At 33.5% G+C, this 23,891-nt stretch overlaps 3 protein-coding genes across 9 annotated transcripts in view; all 3 read left to right on the top strand.

Annotated features, from left to right (window-relative positions):
- Positions 1–1,446: 1,446 nt before the first annotated feature.
- Positions 1,447–10,782, top strand: LOC146917423 (Pentatricopeptide repeat (PPR) superfamily protein). Of its 4 annotated transcripts, none has more exons than XR_015015616.1 (3): positions 3,600–4,190; positions 5,769–8,231; positions 9,117–10,782. XR_015015616.1 is itself a non-coding variant. In XM_085719261.1 (2 exons), the coding sequence occupies exons 1-2, from the start codon at positions 1,652–1,654 to the stop codon at positions 7,638–7,640; spliced, it is 2,241 nt and encodes a 746-aa protein (XP_085575387.1). In that variant the 5' UTR covers positions 1,447–1,651; the 3' UTR covers positions 7,641–8,414. The 4 variants fall into 4 exon arrangements, 2 of the variants coding, with proteins under 2 accessions (XP_085575387.1, XP_085575386.1); XR_015015615.1 differs by having other exon boundaries at positions 9,152–10,782; XM_085719261.1 differs by lacking the exons at positions 3,600–4,190; positions 9,117–10,782 and adding an exon at positions 1,447–2,020 and having other exon boundaries at positions 5,769–8,414.
- A 4,137-nt stretch (positions 10,783–14,919) lies between these two features.
- Positions 14,920–22,331, top strand: LOC146917424 (putative cyclic nucleotide-gated ion channel 20, chloroplastic). 4 transcript variants are annotated; one of them, XM_085719263.1, is made up of 13 exons: positions 14,920–15,221; positions 15,972–16,507; positions 17,035–17,226; positions 17,313–17,411; positions 17,922–18,059; positions 18,670–18,912; positions 19,081–19,338; positions 20,095–20,240; positions 20,437–20,514; positions 20,674–20,803; positions 20,908–21,154; positions 21,553–21,727; positions 21,915–22,331. In XM_085719263.1, exons 2-13 carry the CDS (start codon positions 15,995–15,997, stop codon positions 22,036–22,038), a joined length of 2,343 nt encoding a protein of 780 aa, XP_085575389.1. In that variant the 5' UTR covers positions 14,920–15,221; positions 15,972–15,994; the 3' UTR covers positions 22,039–22,331. The 4 variants fall into 4 exon arrangements, with proteins under 4 accessions (XP_085575389.1, XP_085575391.1, XP_085575388.1 ...); XM_085719265.1 differs by having other exon boundaries at positions 21,565–21,727; XM_085719262.1 differs by having other exon boundaries at positions 15,980–16,507.
- A 1,048-nt stretch (positions 22,332–23,379) lies between these two features.
- The window catches only part of LOC146917425 (putative cyclic nucleotide-gated ion channel 20, chloroplastic), a 47,050-nt gene continuing 46,538 nt past the window's right edge, over positions 23,380–23,891 (top strand). The window contains exon 1 of the mRNA XM_085719273.1: positions 23,380–23,589. The gene's annotated coding sequence lies outside the window, so the exon portion shown is untranslated. The remainder of the gene's footprint in view (positions 23,590–23,891) is intronic.

Genomic DNA, 23,891 nt, shown 5'->3' on the forward strand with positions numbered 1-23,891 from the left:
GAGGCGAAAACTGCTTGATTATTTGAGCCTATACTTTGTAGCACATTGAAACCAACAGTGCTGACATTTTGGCTTGACTGTGCTATAGGTTGAATATTAGACCATAATCTGATATACTGCTAGGAGAAAACGCTTTGGGACATTTAAAGAAAATGTGCATGTTGTCTTCCGTTCCTTCGTCACACAGAACACTATTATCTGGACAATTAACCCCTCGATCGTGTAGTCTAACGCTGGTAGGCAAGCAGTTTTGATAGATTCTCCACAACATATGTTTAATTTTCGGTGGCGCTTGCAATTTCCAAATTACATTCCATTTACTAGCAGTTTGGTGCGTGTTTAAGTCACCATGCTGCTGCAAGCTAATGGGATAACCGCTTCTGACTGAATACCTTCCATTCGATTCCAGTTTCCATATTCTCCCGTCATTATGTGCATACTCGAACAAGGGAGTTTGCAAAATGTGAGTTGTGTTTTCAACTTCAATGCTTAACAGATTTCGAATTACTCAACATTCCAAACTCTCAAAGGTGCGTGCATAAGATCAGCAACCATGATATTATTGAGCTCTCCCGGCAACCATTTATGGCTCTCAACGCTACTGTCTCTGTGTGCCAATTTTAATTTGAGACCGGTATATGGTGGCCTGTCCCTATACTGCACTCATACCTGGCTTTAACAATATTCTTTGTCCCTTAAATACTCCTCTAAACATAAATAGGATTATGTCTACACCGTGAATTCAAAAAAATCAAACTTCAAAAAATATTTTGCTTTGAATAAACGAGTGACTGCCTAACAAGACATTGTTGTTAATACATAGAAATTAATGTTATTTCTATTATTTACTGTATTATCTTTACATAATTTTCATCGTTTTTATCAATGAACAATCTTCGTCACGTAATATGTGAGACACAACTGAGGTATTAAATATGTTTTTGCTCTCTATAAATGTATCAATTTTTTGTTTTAGTTCCTCTAAATTTTTTCTGAGTTTTAATCGTCCAAAAGTTTTCCATCTTCACTTTTGGTCCATCCATTTAAGTAAACTCATATGTAAAATTCATATTTTTTAATAAAATTTTGCAAAGAAGTTTATAATATTATAATAATCTATCCCCAAAAAAATAATCTTTTTTAACAAAACATAAATTAAATATGAATTTTTATATTTTCGACAGTTCAAAATTCATATTTATTTCATGTTGAAAATTATATTATTTTTTAGAAAGATTTTTACAATATTCTACGTATTTCATACAATTTTATTAAAAAAATAAAAATGCTACCCATTGACTTAAAATTAAAAACAAAAAACAGTGATTAAAATTTTTATAAGGATTAAAAGTCAAAGAAATTTTTTAAAAACATTAAAACTAAAAATTGATGATATATTTACCAGCATCAAAAAATATTTAATTTTTTTTAAACGAAAAAACAACACTTTACCAACTTGATACCGGAGATGGTCGATCAAATGAAGCTGTGATGTCTATGTGAATGAACTGGAACAGAAAGAAATACAGAACAAACCTACGACTATGTTTCCAATTCCAATTCCAAACCCAAAAACCTCAACACAATCACCATAACAACAACGTTAACATTCATCATTGTTCAAAACAAAATCAAATACTTTCTCATTCCAATGTTCCAATCCATTGTATCCCAATGTCTCAACTCCCCCTCCACCACCCTCCTCAACGCGCGTACTCTACACGCACACTTCCTCAAATTCAACCTCTTCACCAACACCCAACTCACCACTTCTCTCCTCACTCTCTACTCCCACTTCCTCCCTTTCCCACATCTCACCCCTATCCTCTCCTCTCTCCCACACCCTACAATCTTCTCCTTCTCTTCCATAATCCACTCCTTTGCTAGGTCCCACCATTTCCGTCATGTTCTTGGTGCATTCTCTCAATTGGGTTCTCTTGGTCTTGTTCCTGATAGTTACCTTCTTCCTAGTGCTATTAAAGCTTGTGCTGTGTTAAAAGAGTTGAAACCTGGGAGACAGGTATTTTTTTTATTTTTCTTTTGAAAACTCGGTATCCGGCCCAACTGGTAGACAATATTAGAATTAGAATATTAGTTGTTTGGTTTTATTATTGAGTATGCATATGTTTGGTTTTAATTTCGGAGGGTCAAAAGTGATTTTAGAGGCTGTAGAATTGATTTGAATATTATTTTGCTTGTAGAGTTGATTATGGAGGTGTAGAATTGATTCTGATATGTTTGGTAGTAGAATGATTTTGCTTGAAGTTAGAAATTGAAGCTTTTGATTTTAACACTCAAATTAATTGATCAACTCATCTTTACATGAATGTATCCAAACAGAAATAATTTTACCTTCAAATAACTTTTAGCTGGAATCAATATATTCAAAATGAGGTTTTTATTATCGCAGAACCAAACATATGCTTAAAGCTACAATTGCAGCTTTTGGAACCTGATAGACATGTATTAGACTATTAGATGTTTTGAGTTTATATTATTTATTATTGAGTACGTTTTTGTTTCTTGATTGATTGACAAACACTCGATGCGATGCTTCTGTTAATATATTGAGTTTGAGGGGAGATGTTAGATAGTTCCTGTTGATGAGATATGTTAGATAATTAAGCTATGTTATTCGGCTTAGTCTGTTTTTTTTGCTTTAGGGCTGTTTGGATTGGTTTATTTGAGCTTATCTATTGGCATAAGTTTTGGATATTAGAATATCAGATGTCTTGGATTATAGACCCAATTCGGTCCATCTCAATTTTCTCGCGCGGCCCATTTCAGTCCCTCACAAAATATAAACCCAAATTAGTCTCTGATGTTTTCATATTGGGACATGAAAATGTAGGACTAATTTGGGTTTATTTTTTTGTCAAAGACTGAAATGGGCCACGAGAAAATTGAGAGGGACTGAATGGGGTCTTCACTCATTCATATTGTTTATTGTGGAGTACATTTTTGTTTCTTGATTGAGAAACTCTCGATGTTTCTGTTAATGCATAGTGGGTTTGAGGGGAGGTGTTAGATAATTAAGTTATGTTATTCGGTTTAACTAAGTTAATGGTAGTTTAGTCTTTTTATGTTTTATTTGTTATTCTCTCTGATTCTTTATAATGTTGACAACAGGTTCATGGGTTTGCTTGTGTTAATGGGTTTGGTTCGGATTCTTTATAATTTCTTGATAAATGTCCAAGAAATTTTCAAAGGGTCATGTTAAGGAGCTTAAAAAGGAAATTAAAAATAAATTTTATATTGAAAGTATAATTTTTGCAACTTTTAGGACATTGAATGCACAAGTTCCAAAAAAAACTTTCTACATTTGCCTTCTTAACTTATTCTCCAATGACACAAGTTAACATTTTTCATTTTTAAAATATATTAAAACAAAAAGTTAACATATTTATATGGATAAAAACATATTTAATTGTCGATTGTCTAGAAGTCCTAACTCAAGTGACAAATGTTGAAATTGTAAGACCGAACGTTGTGACCCGGGTTCGAACCCAGAACTTCACAGTACAATTGTGTGTGAGTTTAATTGCAGTGAATTACCATTTCATTTAATAAAAAAAAACATATTTAGTTTTTTTTTAATGAAGAAACAACATTGAGTCTGACCAACATACCGGAGATGGTCGATCAAATGAAGCTCTGATGTCTCTGTGAATGAACTGAAACAGAAAGAAATACAGAACAAACCTACGACTATGTTTCCAATTCCAAACCCAAAACCCTCAACACAATCACCATAACCATAAACAACAACAACGTTAACATTCATCATTGTTCAAAACAAAATCAAAAACTTTCTCATTCCAATGTTCCAATCCATTGTATCCCAATGTCTCAACTCCCCCTCCACCACCCTCCTCAACGCGCGTACCATACACGCACACTTCCTCAAATTCAACCTCTTCACCAACACCCAACTCACCACTTCTCTCCTCACTCTCTACTCCCACTTCCTCCCCTTCCCACATCTCACCCCTATCCTCTCCTCTCTCCCACACCCCACCATCTTCTCCTTCTCCTCCATAATCCACTCCTTTGCTAGGTCCCACCACTTTCGTCATGTTCTTGGTGCATTTTCTCAACTGGGTTCTCTTGGTCTTGTTCCTGATAGTTACCTTCTTCCTAGTGCTATTAAAGCTTGTGCTGTGTTAAAAGCTTTGAAACCTGGTAAACAGGTATTAGAATATGTTTTGGATTTATATTATTTATTATTGAGTATGCATATACTTGGTTTCAATTGATTTTAGTTAAAGGATAATTGATTTTGCGTGTAGAGTTGATTTTTCGTATATGTTGGTTTAAATTTTGGAGCGTCAAAAGTGATTTTAGAGGCTGTAGAATTGGTTTTAGTTAAAGGAGAATTGAATTTGCTCTTAGAGTTGATTTTATGCATATGTTTGGTTCTTCTTGGACAAGAATTGATTCCGAGTGAATTGGTGATTTGATTCTTACTAAATTGATTATGACAAAAAGCGACATTTGAAAAGCACTTGAAACAAACACTCACCAAGTAGAATGGCTTTTATCCCCCAAAATTGATTTCTCAAAAAAAATAAGATAACGCCGAACATGATTTTACAGAGTTAAGTTGCTTTTGGCACTTGAAAAGTTCTTCTAATTCATTTAAAAGTGAAATCAAACACCCTGTTTTGTTGCCGTCTAGTAGAGTTGATTTTGCCTCCAAAATTGATTCCACTTGAAGCAACAAATTGAAGCTTTTGTTTGATTTTAACACTCAAATTTATGGATCAACTCACCTTTACATATGTATCCAAGTATAAATCATTTTACCATCAACTTAGTTTTAGAGAAAATCAATTTCACGGAATCAGTATATTCAAAATCAGTTTTTTTATCAAACATTTGCTTAAAGCTAGAATTTGCAGCTTTTGGAACCTGGTCGGCATGTATTAGAATATTAAATGTTTAGGATTATATTATTTATTATTGAGTACACTCTTGTTTCTGGATTGACAAACTCTCGATGCCTTGAAACCTGGTAGACTGGTAATGGTATTAGAATATTAGATCATTTGGATTTATATTATTTATTATGAGTACATTTTAGTTTCTTGATTGACAAACTCTTGATCCGATGCTTCTGTTAATGGATCGTGAGTTTGAGGGGAGATGTTAGATAGTTCCTATTGATGAGATGTGTTAGATAGTTAAGCTATGTTATTCAGCGCTTAGTCTAATATTTTGGATTAGGGGCTGTTTGGATTGGTTTGTTCGAGCTTATCTGCTTGCATAAGTTTTGGATATTAGAATATTAGATGTTTTGGATTATAGACCCAATTTGGTCCCTCTCAATTTTCTAGTGAACCCTTTTAGTGCCTCACAAAAAATAAACCCAAATTAGTCTCTGACGTTTTCATGTTTGGAACTAAGTTCCTAATATGAAAATGTAGGACTAATTTGGGTTTATTTTTTTGTCAGAGACTGAAATGGGCCATGAGAAAATTGAGAGTGACTGAATTGGGTTTTCATTCATTTATATTGTTTATTATTGAGTACATTTTTGTTTCTTGATTGAGAAACTCTCGATGTTTCTGTTAATTTGTGGTGGGTGTGAGGGGAGGGTGTTAGATACTTAAGTTATGTTATTCGGCGTAACTAAGTTGATGGTAGTTTAGTCTTTTTATGTTTTATTATGTATTCTCTCCGACTCTTATTTTCACAAATTATGTTATTCTATTGAAATCCCTGCATCTTTTGTTATTTTCTCTGATTATATATAATGTTGACAACAGGTTCATGGGTTTGCTTGTGTTAATGGGTTTGGTTCGGATTCGGTTTTGATGTCTTCGTTGATTCATATGTACTTGAAATGTAATAGGATTGATGATGCGCAGAAGCTGTTTGATGGTATGTGTGAGAGAGATGTGATTGTTTGGAGTGCGATGATTGCGGGGTATTCGAGGTTGGGAAATGTTGATAAGGCGAAAGAGGTTTTTAGTGAGATGAGAAAGGAGGGTGTGGAGCCAAATTTGGTGTCATGGAATGGGATGATTGCTGGGTTTGGGAATGTTGGGTTATATGATGAGGCGTTGAGGTTGTTTTGTGAGATGGTGTCGGAAGGGTTTTTGCCTGATGGGTCAACTGTTTCGTGTGTTTTGCCGGGTGTTGGGAATTTGGAGGATGTTTTGATGGGGAAACAGGTTCACGGGTATGTGATTAAGCTGGGTTTGGAATTGGATAAATTTGTGGTTAGTGCTCTTCTTGACATGTATGGAAGATGTGGATGTGCGCCCGAGATGTCTCGGGTGTTTGATGAAATTGATCAAACTGAAATAGGTTCTTTGAATGCTTTTCTTACTGGGTTGTCGCGTAATGGTTTGGTTGATACTGCATTGGATGTGTTCAAGAAGTTTAAAGCCGGAGAATTGGAGTTGAATGTTGTGACATGGACGTCGATAATAGCTAGCTGCGTACAGAATGGGAAAGACATGGAGGCTTTGGAGCTTTTTAGAGATATGCAGGCTGATGGGGTGGAGCCTAATGCTGTTACTATCCCAAGCTTGATCCCTGCTTGTGGAAATATTTCAGCGTTAACGCATGGAAAGGAAATCCATTGCTTTTCTCTCAGGAAGGGAATTTTCGATGATGTATATGTAGGTAGTGCATTGATAGATATGTATGCTAACTGCGGAAGAATCCGGTTATCACGAAATTGTTTTGATGAAATGCCATCCCGTAATTTGGTTTCTTGGAATTCAATTATGAGTGGTTATGCAATGCATGGAAAGGCTAGGGAAACAATCGAGATGTTTCATATGATGTTGCAAAGTGGCCAGAAACCCGACTCAATTACTTTTACAAGTGTATTATCTGCATGCACCCAAAACGGATTAACGGAAGAGGGATGGCATTACTTTAATAGCATGTTGAAAGAATACGATGTTAAACCTAAAATGGAACATTACGCTTGCATGGTTACACTTCTCAGTCGTGTAGGCAAACTCGAAGAAGCTTATTCCATCATCAAGAAAATGCCGTTTGAACCAGACGCATGTGTGTGGGGAGCATTGTTAAGTTCTTGTAGAGTTCATCATAATTTGAGTTTAGGCGAGATTGCTGCAGAGAAGCTTTTCGTGTTGGAACCAGACAACCCCGGGAACTACATTCTTCTGTCCAACATTTATGCTTCAAATGGTATGTGGGATGAAGAAAATAGAGTACGCGATATGATGAAAAGTAAGGGGTTAAAGAAAAACCCTGGCTGTAGTTGGATTGAGATCGGACATAGGGTACACACGCTTCTTTCTGGTGACAAATCACATCCACAAATGAAAGAGATTTTGGAGAAGTCAGAAAAATTGAGTATTGAGATTAAGAAGTCCGGTTGCCTCCCGATTACCAAGACTGTGCTGCAAGATGTGGAGGAACAGGATAAGGAGCAGATATTGTGTGGTCACAGTGAGAAATTGGCAGTAATATTAGGATTAATCAACACAAGTCCAGGACAACCACTTCAAGTAATCAAGAACCTGAGAATTTGTGATGACTGTCATTCTGTTATCAAAGTTATAAGCAGATTGGAAGGAAGAGAAATATTTGTGAGAGACACAAATCGTTTTCACCATTTCAAAGACGGTGTTTGCTCTTGTGGAGATTTCTGGTAACTTTCTCATGGCTCCTTGCAGTGGATTAGAATAAAAACTAATTAATCAAGACTGGTGGTGTTAACAATACTTTGATTAATGCTGTGATTAACACCTTGAGAACAAAGATATATGTTCTCATCTTTCGGTGGCTTGCAGCTAATTAGTTCTCAACGGCCAATATGGTTTTTTGTTTGATTATCCTTTCTCTTCACTCCATTCTGTTCTTGCAATGGAGACTTACAGGAGCCTGATTAAGAGTATGAAGAGGGGAGACGACTCGCAGGTCTGATTCTACTGAGCAATGTTTTTGAGTAACTTTGACATTCAGTACTTGCCTAGCTCAGCTATCTTCACTCCATTTTCTCGTATAAGGTATTATGATTTGAAGCTTTTCAAGGGTTTTAGACTTAGAAAGTAAACTGGGGTACCTGAGGGGCTGTCCTTTTCAAGACCTGATGTTCTTTGATCAACATTGTTGATGAGTATTTTTTTGCTTATATTCGAGACCGGGGGAAGTAGACATTTGATTTAACGCCATTGGAGTACATTCAAAGACTTCAATTTGAGATAACTCTCGTAATCTGAGTCCTAACAGCCTCAAATTTTCTGGTATTTTCCTCTCTGGAGCAAGCCATGTATTTCTTCTGTTGAAATTGTTGTTGTCAAATGGCAATAAATTTTTTACAGCTTAAAGTATTTAATTCTTTATAGATATCTTGTACGCTTTTGAATTTCTGGTTATGACATTCTGATATTAGAGAGGATCTCAAATTAGAAAAGCATTCTTAGATATATTGTTCCTTTGTTGCTGAATCGTTCACTTCCTTAACTGCATTTAATTTTGGGCTACAATTCCTAGTTGTTTGTTTGGATTTGGAAATTTAAAGTCACATTCACTTTGTTCACGAAGAGCTTTGATAATTTGATGCTCTGATTTAAAATTGATTATCCCTTCAAATCTCGATTTGAATAAAGGAGATATGAAGTAACTTTAGAGATAGAATCAGTGTTATCGAACTGCGGTCATATCGGCGCTATGGCGCTTATCAGTATCGGATTTTGAGGTTTCTGATATGGTGAGTGGTGGTCTAAATCCCGCCATACCCCACCACAACAGCGCCCTAAGGCGGCCGGATTTTCGGAATTATGAGTCTCCACCACAGACCGCCATCCGCCATAGATAACACTGGATACAATAAAAAAAAATTATATTAAGATTTGGGTCTTTCTCAATAAGCCCCTCAAATTGCTCAACCGATCGGATGTAACCTCCGATCAGCTTTTTTTGTGAGTAAAATCGAGCGGGTTCGTACTCCCGATGGGCATTTTTTAGAAAATGTGAGCAATTTGAGGGGTCTATTGATCAATCATCTTAAGATTTACATTAAACTTAGATTTAGAGTAAAATACATCCAGATTTTAATCAAGTGAAGTTCATCCGTATTTGAAATAATGCATGCTGTCTGATGTACCATGCTAATGTTGTTCCCAAAGATGTGAATGCTGTTGTTGCCACCATCAAAACCAAGAGGATCATTCAGTTCATAGATTGGTGCCCTACTTTCAAGTGTATTTACTACCAGCACCTGCTGTTGTTCCTGGATGCGACCCTGCTAAGGTACAGAGGGCATTCTGCATGATTTCAAACTCCACCAGTGTTGCTGATCACAAGTTTGATCACAATGACCAGTGGCATCCTGCATGATTTCAAACTAACAGCACCTGCTGTTGATCACAATGATTTCAAACTAACAGTGGCATTCTGCACGTACCAGTGGCATCCTGCATGATTTCAAACTAACAGCACCTGCTGTTGATCACAATGACCACAAGTTTGATCTAATGTAAGGCATGCGTGCATTTGTCCACTGGTACGTAGGTGAGGGTATGAAAAGAGAATTTACTGAAGCTCGTCAGGATCTTGCCACTCCAGAGAAGGATTACAAATGGGTGCTGAGTCTGGCGAGGGTGGTGAAGAAGATATGGACGACTACTAGTAGAGTCAATTTCAGATTCTTGTTTTCATGGGTTTCTTTTATCAGTGTTCTGTACCGGTTGTTCCTTTGGATGCATTGTTTTTATGCTTTGTTGTATCTTAAATATATGTTGTTCTAGACCTAAACTCGTTATCTACTTTTTCATGTCATGCTATCTTCTCTACTATTAGAATTATGTTACCTGTGTTTCATTGTCAGCACCTGTATTTTTCTCCTCGATGCGGGAGCGTGGTAATTGAGATAGTTAGTCGTCCGAGTTGTCTAGTTTTGCATCTACTGTGAGACGGGTGGATGAGAAGCATTGTTAAACTTTTGTAGAGTTCGCTAAAATTTGAGTTTGGGGGAGATTGCTGCTGAGAAGATTTTCGTGTTAGAACCAGACAACCTTGGGAACTACATTCTTTTGTCCAATATCTATGCTTCAAAGCGTGTGTAGAATACACGATATGATGAAGAGTAAGTGGTTGAGGAAAAACCCTGAGAATATGCGATGACTGTCATGCTGTTATCAAAGTTATAGGCAGATTAGAAGGTAGTGAAATATTTGTAAGAGACACAAATCACCATTTCAAAGACATTTTTTGCTCTTGCAAAGATTTCTGGTAAATCGATCACGACTCCTTCCAGCAGATGAGAAAACATACTGATTAATCAACCCAAGAATGTTTATGTTAATATTACTTTGATTAATGCTGTGAGTTAATCATCTTGAGAATAAAGGTATGTGTTCTCATCTTTTCGTGACTGGCAGCTAAGTAGTCTTGGGTCACTCGGGTCATTCTTCAGATGTTCAGTCTTCGATGTGATGAGAATGTGTTGCGAGTCTCACATTGGATGTGTGTTTAATCCGATCTTGTAGGGTTTCGTTAGACATGATCCAAATTTTAGGAACATTTGAAAACTTCAATTTTAGTTGAGATACTTCTCATTATCCGAGTTCTCATAGCCTCGAAGCTTTCCAGGTATTTTCCTCTCTAGAGTAGACTTTGTATTTCTTCTGCTGAATTCGTTTGTGTCAATTGACAATACATTTGTACATCTTAAATTATTTACTTCTTTAACTATAACATTTTATATTCGTATGAAGGCACTGTTCAGTGATGTCTTGTGAATTTCAGAAACGTGATTATTGAATCATTTATTGTTCATTTATTATTGAATCATTTCACTTGCTTAATTGTTTTGAATTTTGGGCTACAATTCCTATTTACATGTGCTCCAACCTTTTTCACAAGTGTAAACTGGGAACTAATTTGAAGCGTTTTTTCATGTTTTTTTTTCTTCCATCCCTTTACATCTTTCTCAGAAGAAAGATACAAATTGGTTATAAAAAGGAAAAGAAAAAGAAAGATACTCTACTTTTGCTTGAATGGTGACTTTTGCTTTTTGGTTTTTAGCTTTTCACGCATGACATACTAGCTTGAATGAAAATATTATCTTCATTTTTTTTGATAAAAAAATATTATCTTTATTTATACGGCTCATGCATGCAAATTTTTGAATATTTTTTCATTGATCTTCAAATATAATATGAGTTTAGCTTGTATTCTTGACGCCACAATGTGACAAACTAAGATTTGAATCTTACATTTGAGAGAAGTGTCTACATTTACCGTTCAACTTTGAATAGTATATCTCAAATGGAGTGAACCTATGAAAAACTAACTTGTTTTTATGCATTTACAATATAAAAAAAAATCACAAACTATAATTAGATCTCACTATTTACTTAGACATGTAATAATTTAAAGGTCCTCTCAGTTCATACAAATTGAATATGATTTTTTTTCTTACATGGCCTTAAAATTTATAAATTAGTATAACATCATATAGTATAAATCAAGATGAATATATTATGATTTAAGAAGATATTTTTATTTATACCTCTAAAAATAAATATTTTAATAAAAACCATCAATATTTATTCTATCTTTTTTTTGGTACAATATTTATCCTATCTATTTTATACAGTATATTACTAAATGGAAAATAATATTAGCGTAACTCATCTAATACTACATCAACAATTGCATAATTTTGAAAACTGCAATTAGACTTCCTTCAAACAAAGTAATTAGACTTTATTTTCCATGCTAAATTTTTGACTATTTTTTTGGTCATGATATTTGAATAATATGAACATATTTTTTATATATTAAAAAATTACTTGATATAGTACTATGTCATTACATATTAAAATAGCCATGACTTTGACTTAATGCTATAAGCAGAAAGATATAATAGTAGAAATATTGTGATTTTCATGTCCCAGGAAGAAAATAATGAAATGGTAATTGACCTACTGACCATAATTTTTCTCAAATGTAAACACAAAAGTCAAAGCTTTGCATTAATTTCTAATTTTGGTCTTCAACATTTGGCAAAGAAACGTAGTACAAACCAATGACAACGGGGCAAATTAAAAAGGTTCGAATTGTTTATGTGCATGCTTAAGAAAACCAAAACAAACAAGAAAAATTAGAGGGTTAATACACTTTTTTAGCAATTAAATATTGATACTTTTTACCACAATTCTGTTAAAGAGTTTCCACAAAATAAAATAAATACATATTATGTTCAAAGGGAACCTACGGCAGAGTTCACATGTGTTTTCTAATGAGGACATAATATGAAGCTCTAATTTTCATTAATAATTAATCTTGATCAACAATAAATAAGAAAAGCTTGATAAAAAATTTATCTACCTAAGAATCAAATTTAAATTATCTGGAATGATTCGTCTTTTGATTTAGTTTATTAACCACTTTAACCACTTGAACCTAATTATTTGTTTGATCAACGATTACATTTTCTTGTTCTTAACTCTCACAATTAAGTATTCTCATCAATATTAAATCAATCGAACGTTTTTTAATATTTGTTCCACTTTTGAAAAACCTTGTGTTAAATTACTGGATCACTATTTTTCATATATGAAAGTGACTAAAATATTTTCTTGATAAAGGATTGATCCGAAATAGCTATGAATGGTTGCTCTTAGAGTCCTCAAATATAGGTTAACCGATCTTATCATTAGGGAATCTATTTGAGCAGTTAGAACTTGACCCGATTTTAGTTTTAGCCGTGGTCCATTTTTCATTTGATGTGTCTATGCGTGTGTAATACAAAATACTCTAATTGACCTACACTGCATAATAAATGTATTTGAAGAAAGATCACATCAGCGTATGGAAAGGTTTCAACTTAATCAAAGGGGCAAAGAGGAAACAAACAGGAAAGAATCCTCCTCTAATTAATGTGTTGCATGCATCTTGCATTGACTGCTTAAGTGCTATGTCCTTTAGCCCTTCTTAATACTTTATAGTTGATTTTATAATTCAAGAAGATAAAATTTAAATACCTTTTTTATTTTCTTTAAAATTTTATTCAAAAATTTTATGTTATCTTTTATTGTTCAATGTATGATGGTAGAGTTTTCTTTATTGGATAGTAGAGTCAAAAACTATACGACAATGATACTAAAAATGAAAAGTAGGGAGAAAGAAAAGTAAGGAGACAAATGATATTGAAAATGATATTAAATATACAAGGAATTTATCTGCAAAGGTGTAAACTAATAGTATGGATTGAGAAGGGATCTGGATTTGCTGTTGTAGCAATACATGCAGTTTCATGCAGTAATTAATTACGACCATTTATTCTAGATCGGTCGGTTCAGATTACACATTAATTATAACACAATTAATCAATCTCGGTCATTGATACGAATCGGACGGCGGTAAACAGTAACCGCGTCAACGCAGTTATAACACTAAATCCAATTCCGTTGAGATGCCAAAAGAAGTATGAAGGAAGTTGCGAGGTAGATTTTACTCATAACAAATTCTCATTTTATTATAAAACAAATTAACTACTAATATTTGCCTATTAAAAAAATATACTCCATATTTACTGTTTAAGTAGACTGTAATTTTTTGTTAGTGTAAATTTTAATATATGTTGAGATGTGATTGTAGTTTAAACTTCTTTGGAGGAAGTATTGAAGAATACCTTTTATTTAATAAAGAAAGAGAAAACAGCAAAAGATAGTACTAGTACAAATATAGAAAGTGAATCTTATAATAATTAGATATAAAAAAAGTATACACATGAAATATCAATACTGTTGAAACAAGTGATAGATACCTATGAAGCCCGGATACGTAGTGCGATACGGGTACGATACGATACGGATACGCGAATACGCGAAATTTTTAAAATTTAGGATACGATACGGCTAAGATACGTTAACAAAATATTTATATTAAAATTTATATGCGTGTAAAATACTTAAAAAAAACATTGATTACTCATACTATATAATCATAAAAGTTACAATTTACAAAAAAAAAAAATACATATGATCAAAATAAAAATGTAAAGTTTTTGTATAAATCATATTCTATTTTCATTCATATGTTAGGATATCAACAAATGTATCAATAAAAGAACTCAAAACAAAGTTTGTTTAATGTTGATTGATTAAATCTCCCCTCTCTCGTTACTTTCATCCACCAAAATCATAATATTTAATTTGTTAATTGAAAAGTAATTATAGTGATTCGTATCTTAAATTTTCACAACACAATCTCATTTTTATACACTTCATTTTTTTTGGATACGTCTGTGTGAAGTATCTTATAAGTATTTGTGTGTATCCGTCGAGTATCTTTTAATTATCCGATAAAATATATATTTTAAATTAAAATAATTAATTCCGATACTTCTGGGATACGGTATCCGGAGTATCCGCGGAGTATCGGTATCCGATACGTATCCGACACGAGTACGACACCATTTTGGAGTATCCGGGCTTCATAGATAGATACATATGTTCCATAAAATTGCCACCCCTTAAAATAAGAGAAATGATATTTGTACAACCACTTTTTGACAACTCTTTAAACAACCCTCTCTCTCATACTCACATGTGTTTTTTATTCACTCTCTTCTTCTTTCTCTCTCTAATGTTTTTGTCCAATCACAAGAGGAGAAAATTGGTTGTCATCAAAGTTGTCTAATTTGGGTTGTACAAATATCACTCCTCTAAAATAAAATTTAGATTATAAAGATTAATCTATGCAATTGTGTTGTGCGAACAAAACATATATAATAACATGTGAGAATATTAAAAAAAAAAAATACATACATATAGTAACATGTGAGAATATTTATTGAACAAAACAATGACAAGGTGAGATGTAAAGGTCCCATGTTGAACAAGGCAAAGCAAACAAGACAAACTTTCTGAGAAACACACACATAGAATACAATACAATATGTTGTTTTTCAAGGTTCTTGTCTTTCTTTCTTTGTTCACACCACTGCTTCTTCAAAGTCTCTTTCACCATTACTTAACCCTTAGTCACATTCAGGATTTTTCAACTCTTACCCCACTCACCCTTTTGAATCCTTAATTCTCTTTTGTATATATCTGTGAGAAACCCTCTTACTTTTCTTTCATGGTTACCATGTTTCCACAATAAGAATCCATGCTTTAGCTTCAAATAGTTGGATGGTTGTAGTAGCAGTGTCATCAGTTACCAGTTATTAGGAGGTTTTGAGTTTCCAACTTTGATAGTATATTGTCAGCTCCAAACAGGTCTTTACTCTCTTAGTTGATTATTTGTGTTAACTTGGCTTAATTTAGTGTCTGTTTGAATTGACTTATTTTATGTTATGTTATAGAAATAGCTTATACACAAGCACTTATATGATAAATGCTTAATTAAGTTGTTTATTCAAGCATGACATTACTTGTTAATACCCTTTTGCTTCTTTTGTTAGTCTTATTATATTATGCTTAGATTCTTCAAGCAGTAATGCAAAATGTTGAGATGAATCTTCATGAATAGTGTTGTTCAATTGGTGGAAAGGATAAGCTTGTGGTGGTTTATGCTTAATTGTTGTTATATTATACAGTCCATACTTTTTCTTTTCATATTTTCAGTCCTCATGTGGTATTTGGAAAGTAAAAAAGAAGAAGCAATTAGACATCTTTAGTCTTTTATGAAGTGTGGAACTTTGTGTAGAGTTCAGGAAAAGAGATAACACATAGTGGAGAAAGGGACCCTCCAAAAATAATTAGAAACTCAACAGAATCACTTATAAAATCTTTATGCTCTTTTTTATCACTTTGAGCCACTACTATATGTTATACTTATCTCTTTGTTTAGTGGACATGAAACATTCAATCACTCTAAAGCAGTTCCACTGTTTGAGTTGTTTGAGCCTTAAAATCATTAGTTATGTTATTTCAACAATCAAATTTAGATATTTTTTGCGACAACTATTTAAGGGGTTAACACAGTTCATATATGTAGTTAACTATTTAAGCTATTAATTTTGATAGTATTGCAGATTTGTGAACACAACATGGCTGAGTTTGATAGTGACGAGGTGCCGATTCTGTCAGATGCTAATCCAAAACAGTCAAATGACCCTGACGGTTCTAGATTCCAGAATCTTGTACCTAGGACACGAAGTGTATCGATTTCTATTCCCATGACTCCTATGGAACCATATGAAAGGGATACTAATTTCAAGGGACACACAGGTCCTCTAAGGAGTCAAAGAAAAGCTTCATTTAACCCAATGAGTGGTCCATTATACGTTACTCATACACCTGGAAATCTTTTCGGGCAGAATATGGCCGTGCCAAAGAGCATAGCAGTCAAAAGTAAGACCGAAAAGTTTCCTACCGAAAAGTTTCCTTTATGTGGCATGAATGGACATGGTTTGCAGAATAACAATGCTGGTAAAAATGAACATTTATTAAGATCTGGTCAATTGGGAATGTGTAATGATCCTTACTGTACTACTTGTCCAACTTACTTCAAGGCTACTCAACAAAGCGATTTGAAAAGTTCGAGTCTGTTCAATCCTAAGGTACCTTCTTAAAACATACTATTCTTTCTTTTAGTATAGGCTTAAATGAAGTTTTGATCCTTATATCTTGCTTCATGCCTGACAGTTTCCCCGCCTATGTATTTAGGGCTTATTTTTCTAACGTGTCCCGCAAGACAGTGTCTAGCATCAAATTTGGTTGCTTTTGTGATATAGATCAATGTATATTTTGATGAAATAGGAATTAGTTGTTGAGCGAAAGTCCACCTAGACAAAGTATCACACCATCAATTGAGTTGGCACATTAGCATCTAACTTTGCAGATCATCAAAGTTCAGCCTCAAAATTCTTAAAAGGGAAAAGCCGAACATTTAGAAATAGGCGAACCAAAATCACGAATGACACAAAATGAAGAGACCAAAACTGCATTTAAGACATTATTTGAAGAAAATGTCTCGAGCAGTCAATATTTTCCATAATTATACATAATTTTTTATATATGTTGTTCTCATTATCATTATCTAGGTCATATTCACTAAACTATTTTGTTCAATTTTGAATGTTTTCAGTTTCAGAATGTTCTCTATGGTGATGCAAAGGATTGGGCAAGAAGAATGTTTGCTTTCTTGATTCCACATGTACCTAGAGTTATAAATCCACATAATAAACTTGTACATCAATGGAATAAATTTTTTGCAATTTGTTGCTTGGTGGCAATTTTTGTGGATCCATTATTTTTCTTCTTGCTATCTGTGGATAAGGTATGGTTTTCCCCCCTCTATTTAGATTCAAATATTGCATATTGTGTCTAATTAATTATTTAAATATTGCATATTGTTCTATGCAGGACCATAAATGTATTGTTCTTAACTCAACAATGACAACAGTGCTTGTTTTTCTTAGAAGTGTGAATGATTTCATACATTTCCTGAATATTATTCTTCAGGTAGATTTTGATTATTCCTTTTAATTACATGACTAATTTTCATGTTTTCACCTGTTGATTCTGTATTGTTATTTGAGATATATATTTCAGCCTTCCTCTATAACTAATCATTTTTATATTTTTCTTGTGTTTGTTTATACTATCTGCCAAATGTTCTCTTAGAAGAACCTTATAATTTTGATTTTCAAATTCTTTATTTCCTTAAACATAAAATACATCCATAAGAAAAATGATCAGATCACGAAAACTCTAAAAAGTTTAGCAAACTCTTTTGTTAAATTCAACTAAAATTTCTCTAAACGAATTTTATGACTGATTTGCTAAAATTCGCAAAACTACTTGCTGCCGCTAATGTTAACACTGCTGCAGTGAACAATTTGACATTTTTTTATCTATAAATCGCGCGTCGTAAATCATTTTTGTGTAGAAGAGAGGAATGATAAGTATATCTTGGTACTCTTCTGTGATGTAGTAGGGCTCAAATAATTATTCCAAGTTCATTCTTTGCAGTTTAGGTTGGCTTATGTGGCCCCTGAGTCTAGAGTGGTTGGTGCTGGAGAATTAGTTGACCATCCTAAGAAAATAGCTCTTCACTATCTTCAGACATATTTTCTTTTTGACTTGTTTGTTGTACTTCCACTTCCTCAGGTAACTCTCTCTCAATCTCCCTTTGTTGCTTATTGTGTATCGTATAAGGCTCTATTTGGATAAACAATTTAATTAAGCGGTTATCGTATGAGGGTTTATGTAAAAGCTATTTCTACAACAGAATAATATGAAGTCAAATTGTTTCAATATAAACTATTAATGTTTTCATAAGATATCTTAAAAAGCTTATGAAAATAAGCTGAAAACAGTTTATGGACATATCATAAGCTCGTTCAAACAGTCTCACAAGTACTTATGTCCGTAGGTAAGCTCAAATGAGCTAATCCAAACAGACAGTCTAATTTGAATTTCTTGATGCCCAAGTATACTTTCTACAATACAAAGTAATGTAGATTGGACTAGTTTTCTTTGTGATCACTAAATTGAAGAACAATGTATATTAGTCCAAGAAATGTCAGCTTAGTGATAAGAGTTTGACTTTGTAACTTCAAGGGACATGGTTCAAATCTCTCGGGATAGTTGTAAAATGACCATTAGTGTCACCGTTATTCATAATAATTTTCCCTTCCCCGTTTTTTTTTTCTCTTTCAAAATAACAATGTATACTACAATCTCCTTATCATGGTTTAATGCAATGAAATATTTGCAGATAATGATATTGTTTGTCATTCCAAAACACTTGGGAACATCAGGAGCAAATTATGCAAAGAATCTTTTGCGCGCCGTCGTCCTTGCTCAGTACATTCCAAGATTGTGTAGATTTCTCCCAATGCTAATTTATCCAACTGGATTCATCTTCGAGTCGGCATGGGCTAGTTTCTTTATTAATCTTTTTACCTTTATGCTGTCTGGCCATGTTGTTGGCTCATGGTGGTACCTCTTTGGTTTGCAGGTAATGTTAGGCTTCTATAATTTCTTTTTCCAGCAATTATCATTTGAGCTTAATGACAATACACCGACAGCGAAATTTTACAGATGCATTCAATCACATCTGATCATGATATCACTGTTATATTACTTTCGGACTCATCTTCAGCATAATTCTTCTTTCTTGTCCCAGAGGGTTAATCAATGTCTACGAAATGCGTGCAAGCATATATATTTTGATGAATGCTCAAAACTCATTGATTGTGGTCATGGAAGCACTCAGGAATATCAAAAGGGACCAGATTGGGCTCATTGGATGAAAAATGACAATGCAAGTGCTTGTTTCACAGAAGATGGTTTTGAGTATGGAATCTATCTTAAAGCAGTCAACCTTACTACAAAATCTAATGTTCTTACAAGATATGTATATTCATCATTTTGGGGATTTCAGGTATCTCTTTAATATGTTTTTTACAACATAACTCATTATCTTCTGTATTTTTTAAAGCTTTTATGAATATACTTTTCCTAGTTACGAAAATTGAGGCAAATAGTGTTTATTATAATACAAATATTGTTAAAAAATAAGAAAGTTTCATACCTGTTTCTCCCAATCATTTATACTCCCTTCAAATATAATTCAACATACTTCAGGAAACAAAGGTTAGATTTCATTTCATTGCAAGTCTGTCTAGAGTTACCTGTGAGTGTACCGCCGATGCCCAAGTGTTGGCCTTGACAAAGCACTAGTAAGGAATACCATTTTCTAATTATGGAACGCCTCCATCCGTGAGACACAATGGAGCGTTGGATGTCTGGTCAGAAGTATAACATGGACGGCTATGACGGCCTTCGAGTAAAAAGGAGTGACTTGTGTCCTATGGTTCGAGAGTGTTTGATCATGTCATAGGAGATCGTATATCTCAAACAGCACGGCCCACTCGAGTTTGATGTAGGTTTGACTACTCTTTTGGTCAGACCAGAACAATGTAAATATAAGTTCAACAAATCTGAAATTCCATAAACCTTAAGTGAAATCATTTAGAGCCTAGAATTCGAAAATTATTCTATATAATCTAGAACACATTATTGAAGTTTTCTTCGGAATAAGATATTCAATTTAGCTATGGTATGCTTTTTTAATTCAATATCTTTTCTGTCAATACATGAAATTCTACTAATGCTATGACTGGGCGATTTTGTGCAGCAAATTAGTACTCTGGCGGGAAATTTGACACCAAGCTATTTTATTTGGGAAGTCCTTTTTACGATGGGAATCATTGGATTAGGACTCTTGCTTTTCGCTCTTCTCATTGGAAACATACAAAACTTTCTTCAAGCTCTTGGAAAAAGGTAGAATGTTTTAATTTGCTTCATATATGCAATGCTTGATGAAATTTATCTAATGCTGCTAGTGCTAGTTGATATTTAATTTCTGATAATCAAGTTTGTAGTTATTTATGACTAATATATTTTCCACTTTTATATGTCAGTATTTTAGTCCTTAATAAGTAATAACATGTTTGACTTATATTTCATTTTCTTAAAGGAGGCTAGAAATGTCACTTAGACAACGCGATGTTGAGCAATGGATGAGCCATAGGCGCTTAGCAGATGATCTGAGAAGGTATCTTATTATTCCTTTTTTAAATAACATTTATGTATGAGAAAATGCTAAAAAATCAACAATCTATCACTTCATATAAGCATTGCAATCATAAAATGATTTGATGATATAAAGTCTTCGAGATTTCTGTCGGATTATATTGTTTGGTTTGTGATGCAGGAGAGTGCGACAAGCTGAACGTTACAACTGGGCTGCAACGAGAGGAGTGAATGAAGAAATACTCATGGAGAATTTGCCAGAAGATCTTCAGAGGGATATTAGACGACATCTCTTTAGATTCGTTAAGAAGGTGAGTATATTAGTATTTCCGACGATGAGGTGTTTGTTTAGTGATAAGATTTTAATCTTATAATCTTAAGGATTTTGCATGAAATTGCCATTTGTATATTGTAGGTTCGAATATTTTCCTTGATGGATGATCCTATTCTGGATGCCATTTGCGAGAGACTAAGACAAAAAATTTACATCAAAGGAAGCAAAATTTTGTATGATGGTGGCTTAGTAGAGAAGGTGGTTTTTGTCGTGCGTGGAAAATTGGAGAGTATTGGTGAAGATGGAATTCGAGTTCCTCTATCTGAAGGAAATGTTTGTGGTGAAGAACTTCTTACATGGTGTCTTGAGCATACTTCAGGAAACAAAGGTTAGATTTCATTTCACTGCATTTTTCTTATATACAGATAAGTTGCTTTCTTCATACTTCCTTAGTCTCATGATATCTCTCCTGTTTGACATATGAGCTAAACATATAAGTTGTTTTCATAAGCTCTCCTGACATATTATGGGAGAAGTTATAAGTTTTTTTCACAAGCTTTCCCTAGTTGTCTCATAAGCGTTTATGTCAGTAGATAAGCTCAAATAACCAGTCCAAATAGATCCTAAGAAGCTAATCAAAATAGCTTCTGACATAGCTTTTTACTTACTAGAAGCTAATCAAAATCAAAATAGCTTCTGATTATCACCACTAAAATGTTTCTTTTCTAGATTCCGAAACATGATAAAAATTTTAAGAACTTGCAAATGCTAACAACTTTTACTTAGTTTCCCTTGCAGTTTGTGGAAAACCAAGAATTCCAAGACAAAGGCTAGTTAGCAATAGGACAGTATTGTGCCTAACAAATGTAGAGGCATTTTCCCTTAGAGCAGCAGACCTTGAAGAAGTTACAAGCCTTTTTGCAAGATTCTTGAGGAGTCCTGGTGTTCAAGGAGCCATAAGGTATATTCTCTTTGTCCTATGTTTATGAAATTGTGATTCTGATTAGTATATTATTACCACTTAGTATTAGATTTTAGAACTTGTTTACATTTTGTTAAGTTAATCAAGGTTTGTATAAGTGTACTTTAATGACTGTCTTTGATCTCAAACTATTAATAACTGACATAAAATGCATAACTCATCTTAGGTATGAATCGCCTTACTGGAGATGTCTCGCAGCTACGCGAATCCAGGTTGCATGGAGATACAGAAAGAAACGTCTTTGTCGCGCTGACACTTCAAAGTCAAATAACGAAGCACCGAAGTTGTAAACTTAGCTACATGTATGTAAGCGAAACGATTCTTTGACATCTACATTTTGATGTCAAATACGGTGCGTTTTGATTTTTATGTGTATTTATTAAATATGTGTAAATTGTAGAAGATAAAAAGTAATCGAGAGGTAGAGATAGACATATATAGTGTCACATACAATGTTTGTATTTTGATGTTAGAAATCTGTATGTATTCATGTATGTAATGTTACTAATTAAATATTATGTCTAACATGTACTGATTTGTAAGGAGCTTTCAATATATAGCAATGAAATATTATATATAACAAGTACAACATTTTTCACTGTTGGAAAAGCCAATATTAACCTAAACAATACAAAATTGTTGCTATAACAAGGAATATGAAACCAATTTTAAGGGGTATTAAAAGTAGCCTCAATACAAAGCTAATTTTTGTGATTATAAATTAATAATAATAGCGAGCAAAAATAATAGATATATAAGAGAGTCGATCTATACATGTAATTTTAAGCTGCCTATATGTTTATGCTATGCAAATAACTCCCACTCTACATAAGTGTTGGGTTTCAAGTGTGAATGTTTAAGTTCTACATCGTCTATGAATGAATAAAATAGATATATAAGAGAGTCGATCCATACACATAATTTTTTATATTTTACATTTTTGTGATTTTTTAGTTGGTCTGTAAAGAAAATATTATTTTTTTTGGTAGTTTTGACTTTTTTTGTTGGTATTTCTGGAAACAAATATTTTTCTATAAAATTATTCATGATTTGAACAATTATGCTGACGACCACTGTCCCAAAAATTGTGGCCACCATACAAGTTTTTGTTTTTTTTTGAGGGGACCATACTAGTTTTTGTCATCTTCTCATATTGTATCTTATTTATTTTTCTGTAAAAAAAAAATGATAAAAGATCAAAAGTCATCTATTGTTAATAGAAAATATAAAAATACTTCTTGCTTCAATTATTTTTATTTGTTCATGATACTTCCTCGTGCCTTTCTTTTTAGTCAGTTAGAGAGGCAAGAGTGTAAGTCAAATTTTCTACAAAATAAACATTTTTATTGATTAGAAAAATGAAGTCGAAGATGAAAAATATAGATATGGTTATGTCGAGTGGCACCCTCTAGAGCCTGGGTGGGCCACGGCTCACCCCACTTTAAAATTACTAAAACATCTTTGATTTATAAATAAAATTATACTGTCATCCACCCTCTATCCATTTTACTATACATTACAATCACACTTTTAAATCATTCGAAAATTATAAATAATTATTTTGAATTTTTAAGGTATGTAATTTAACTTTTTGATGGTCAACATTATGTTTATTAAAACATAAATTTTGTGTGTGCATGCGTGTGTAGGAATGTTTTGCGAACGACAACCCTCATGGTTGTAGGAACATTTGGGTGGTTCCGATGACCCTTTTGGTGGGAAAAACATTTGGGGCGTTGAAAAAGAAGCTTAGGCCTTGTGCGAGAGGAAGAGGAAGAAGCTTGTTGGAATGCAGAGGAAGAATAATGATCGCGTGAAAGGAGTGTGCGAATTTGACACATGTTAAGTTGTGTTTTAATCTTAACCCTTTGTTTTTAATATGATGACTCATATTCATTCTCATCATTCTCATGTATATAAACCATTGTAAATCCGGAAAGAAAAAAAAACCATTTTAAAGAAAGATTATAAAAGAGACAAAAAAGAAAGGTTATAAACATCCATATAAAAAACCTAAAAACAAACAAACACTACAAGAAATGTTGTGTTTTGCCAGGGAATAATGCCAGGAGCTGATGCTCCTGGCAAATTTGCCAGGAGTAATGCCAGGGAAACCCCTGGCAAATGGCATTTACAAACTTTA

The sequence above is a fragment of the Medicago sativa genome, chromosome 6 (assembly GCF_051527215.1).
Source record: "Medicago sativa cultivar Bolivia chromosome 6, Bolivia_mono, whole genome shotgun sequence".
NCBI classification, from domain to species: Eukaryota; Viridiplantae; Streptophyta; class Magnoliopsida; order Fabales; family Fabaceae; genus Medicago; species Medicago sativa.

Excerpts from the sequence above, each read along its gene's own strand:
- LOC146917423 (XM_085719261.1), top strand. The coding sequence starts at position 1,652 with ATGTTCCAATCCATTGTATCCCAATGTCTCAACTCCCCCTCCACCACC. Across the intron at positions 2,021-5,768 it reads AGTTGAAACCTGGGAGACAG|GTTCATGGGTTTGCTTGTGT; the intron begins GTATTTTTTTTA and ends TGTTGACAACAG.
- LOC146917424 (XM_085719263.1), top strand. The coding sequence starts at position 15,995 with ATGGCTGAGTTTGATAGTGACGAGGTGCCGATTCTGTCAGATGCTAAT. Across the intron at positions 18,060-18,669 it reads TTGTACTTCCACTTCCTCAG|ATAATGATATTGTTTGTCAT; the intron begins GTAACTCTCTCT and ends AAATATTTGCAG. Across the intron at positions 20,241-20,436 it reads CTTCAAGCTCTTGGAAAAAG|GAGGCTAGAAATGTCACTTA; the intron begins GTAGAATGTTTT and ends ATTTTCTTAAAG.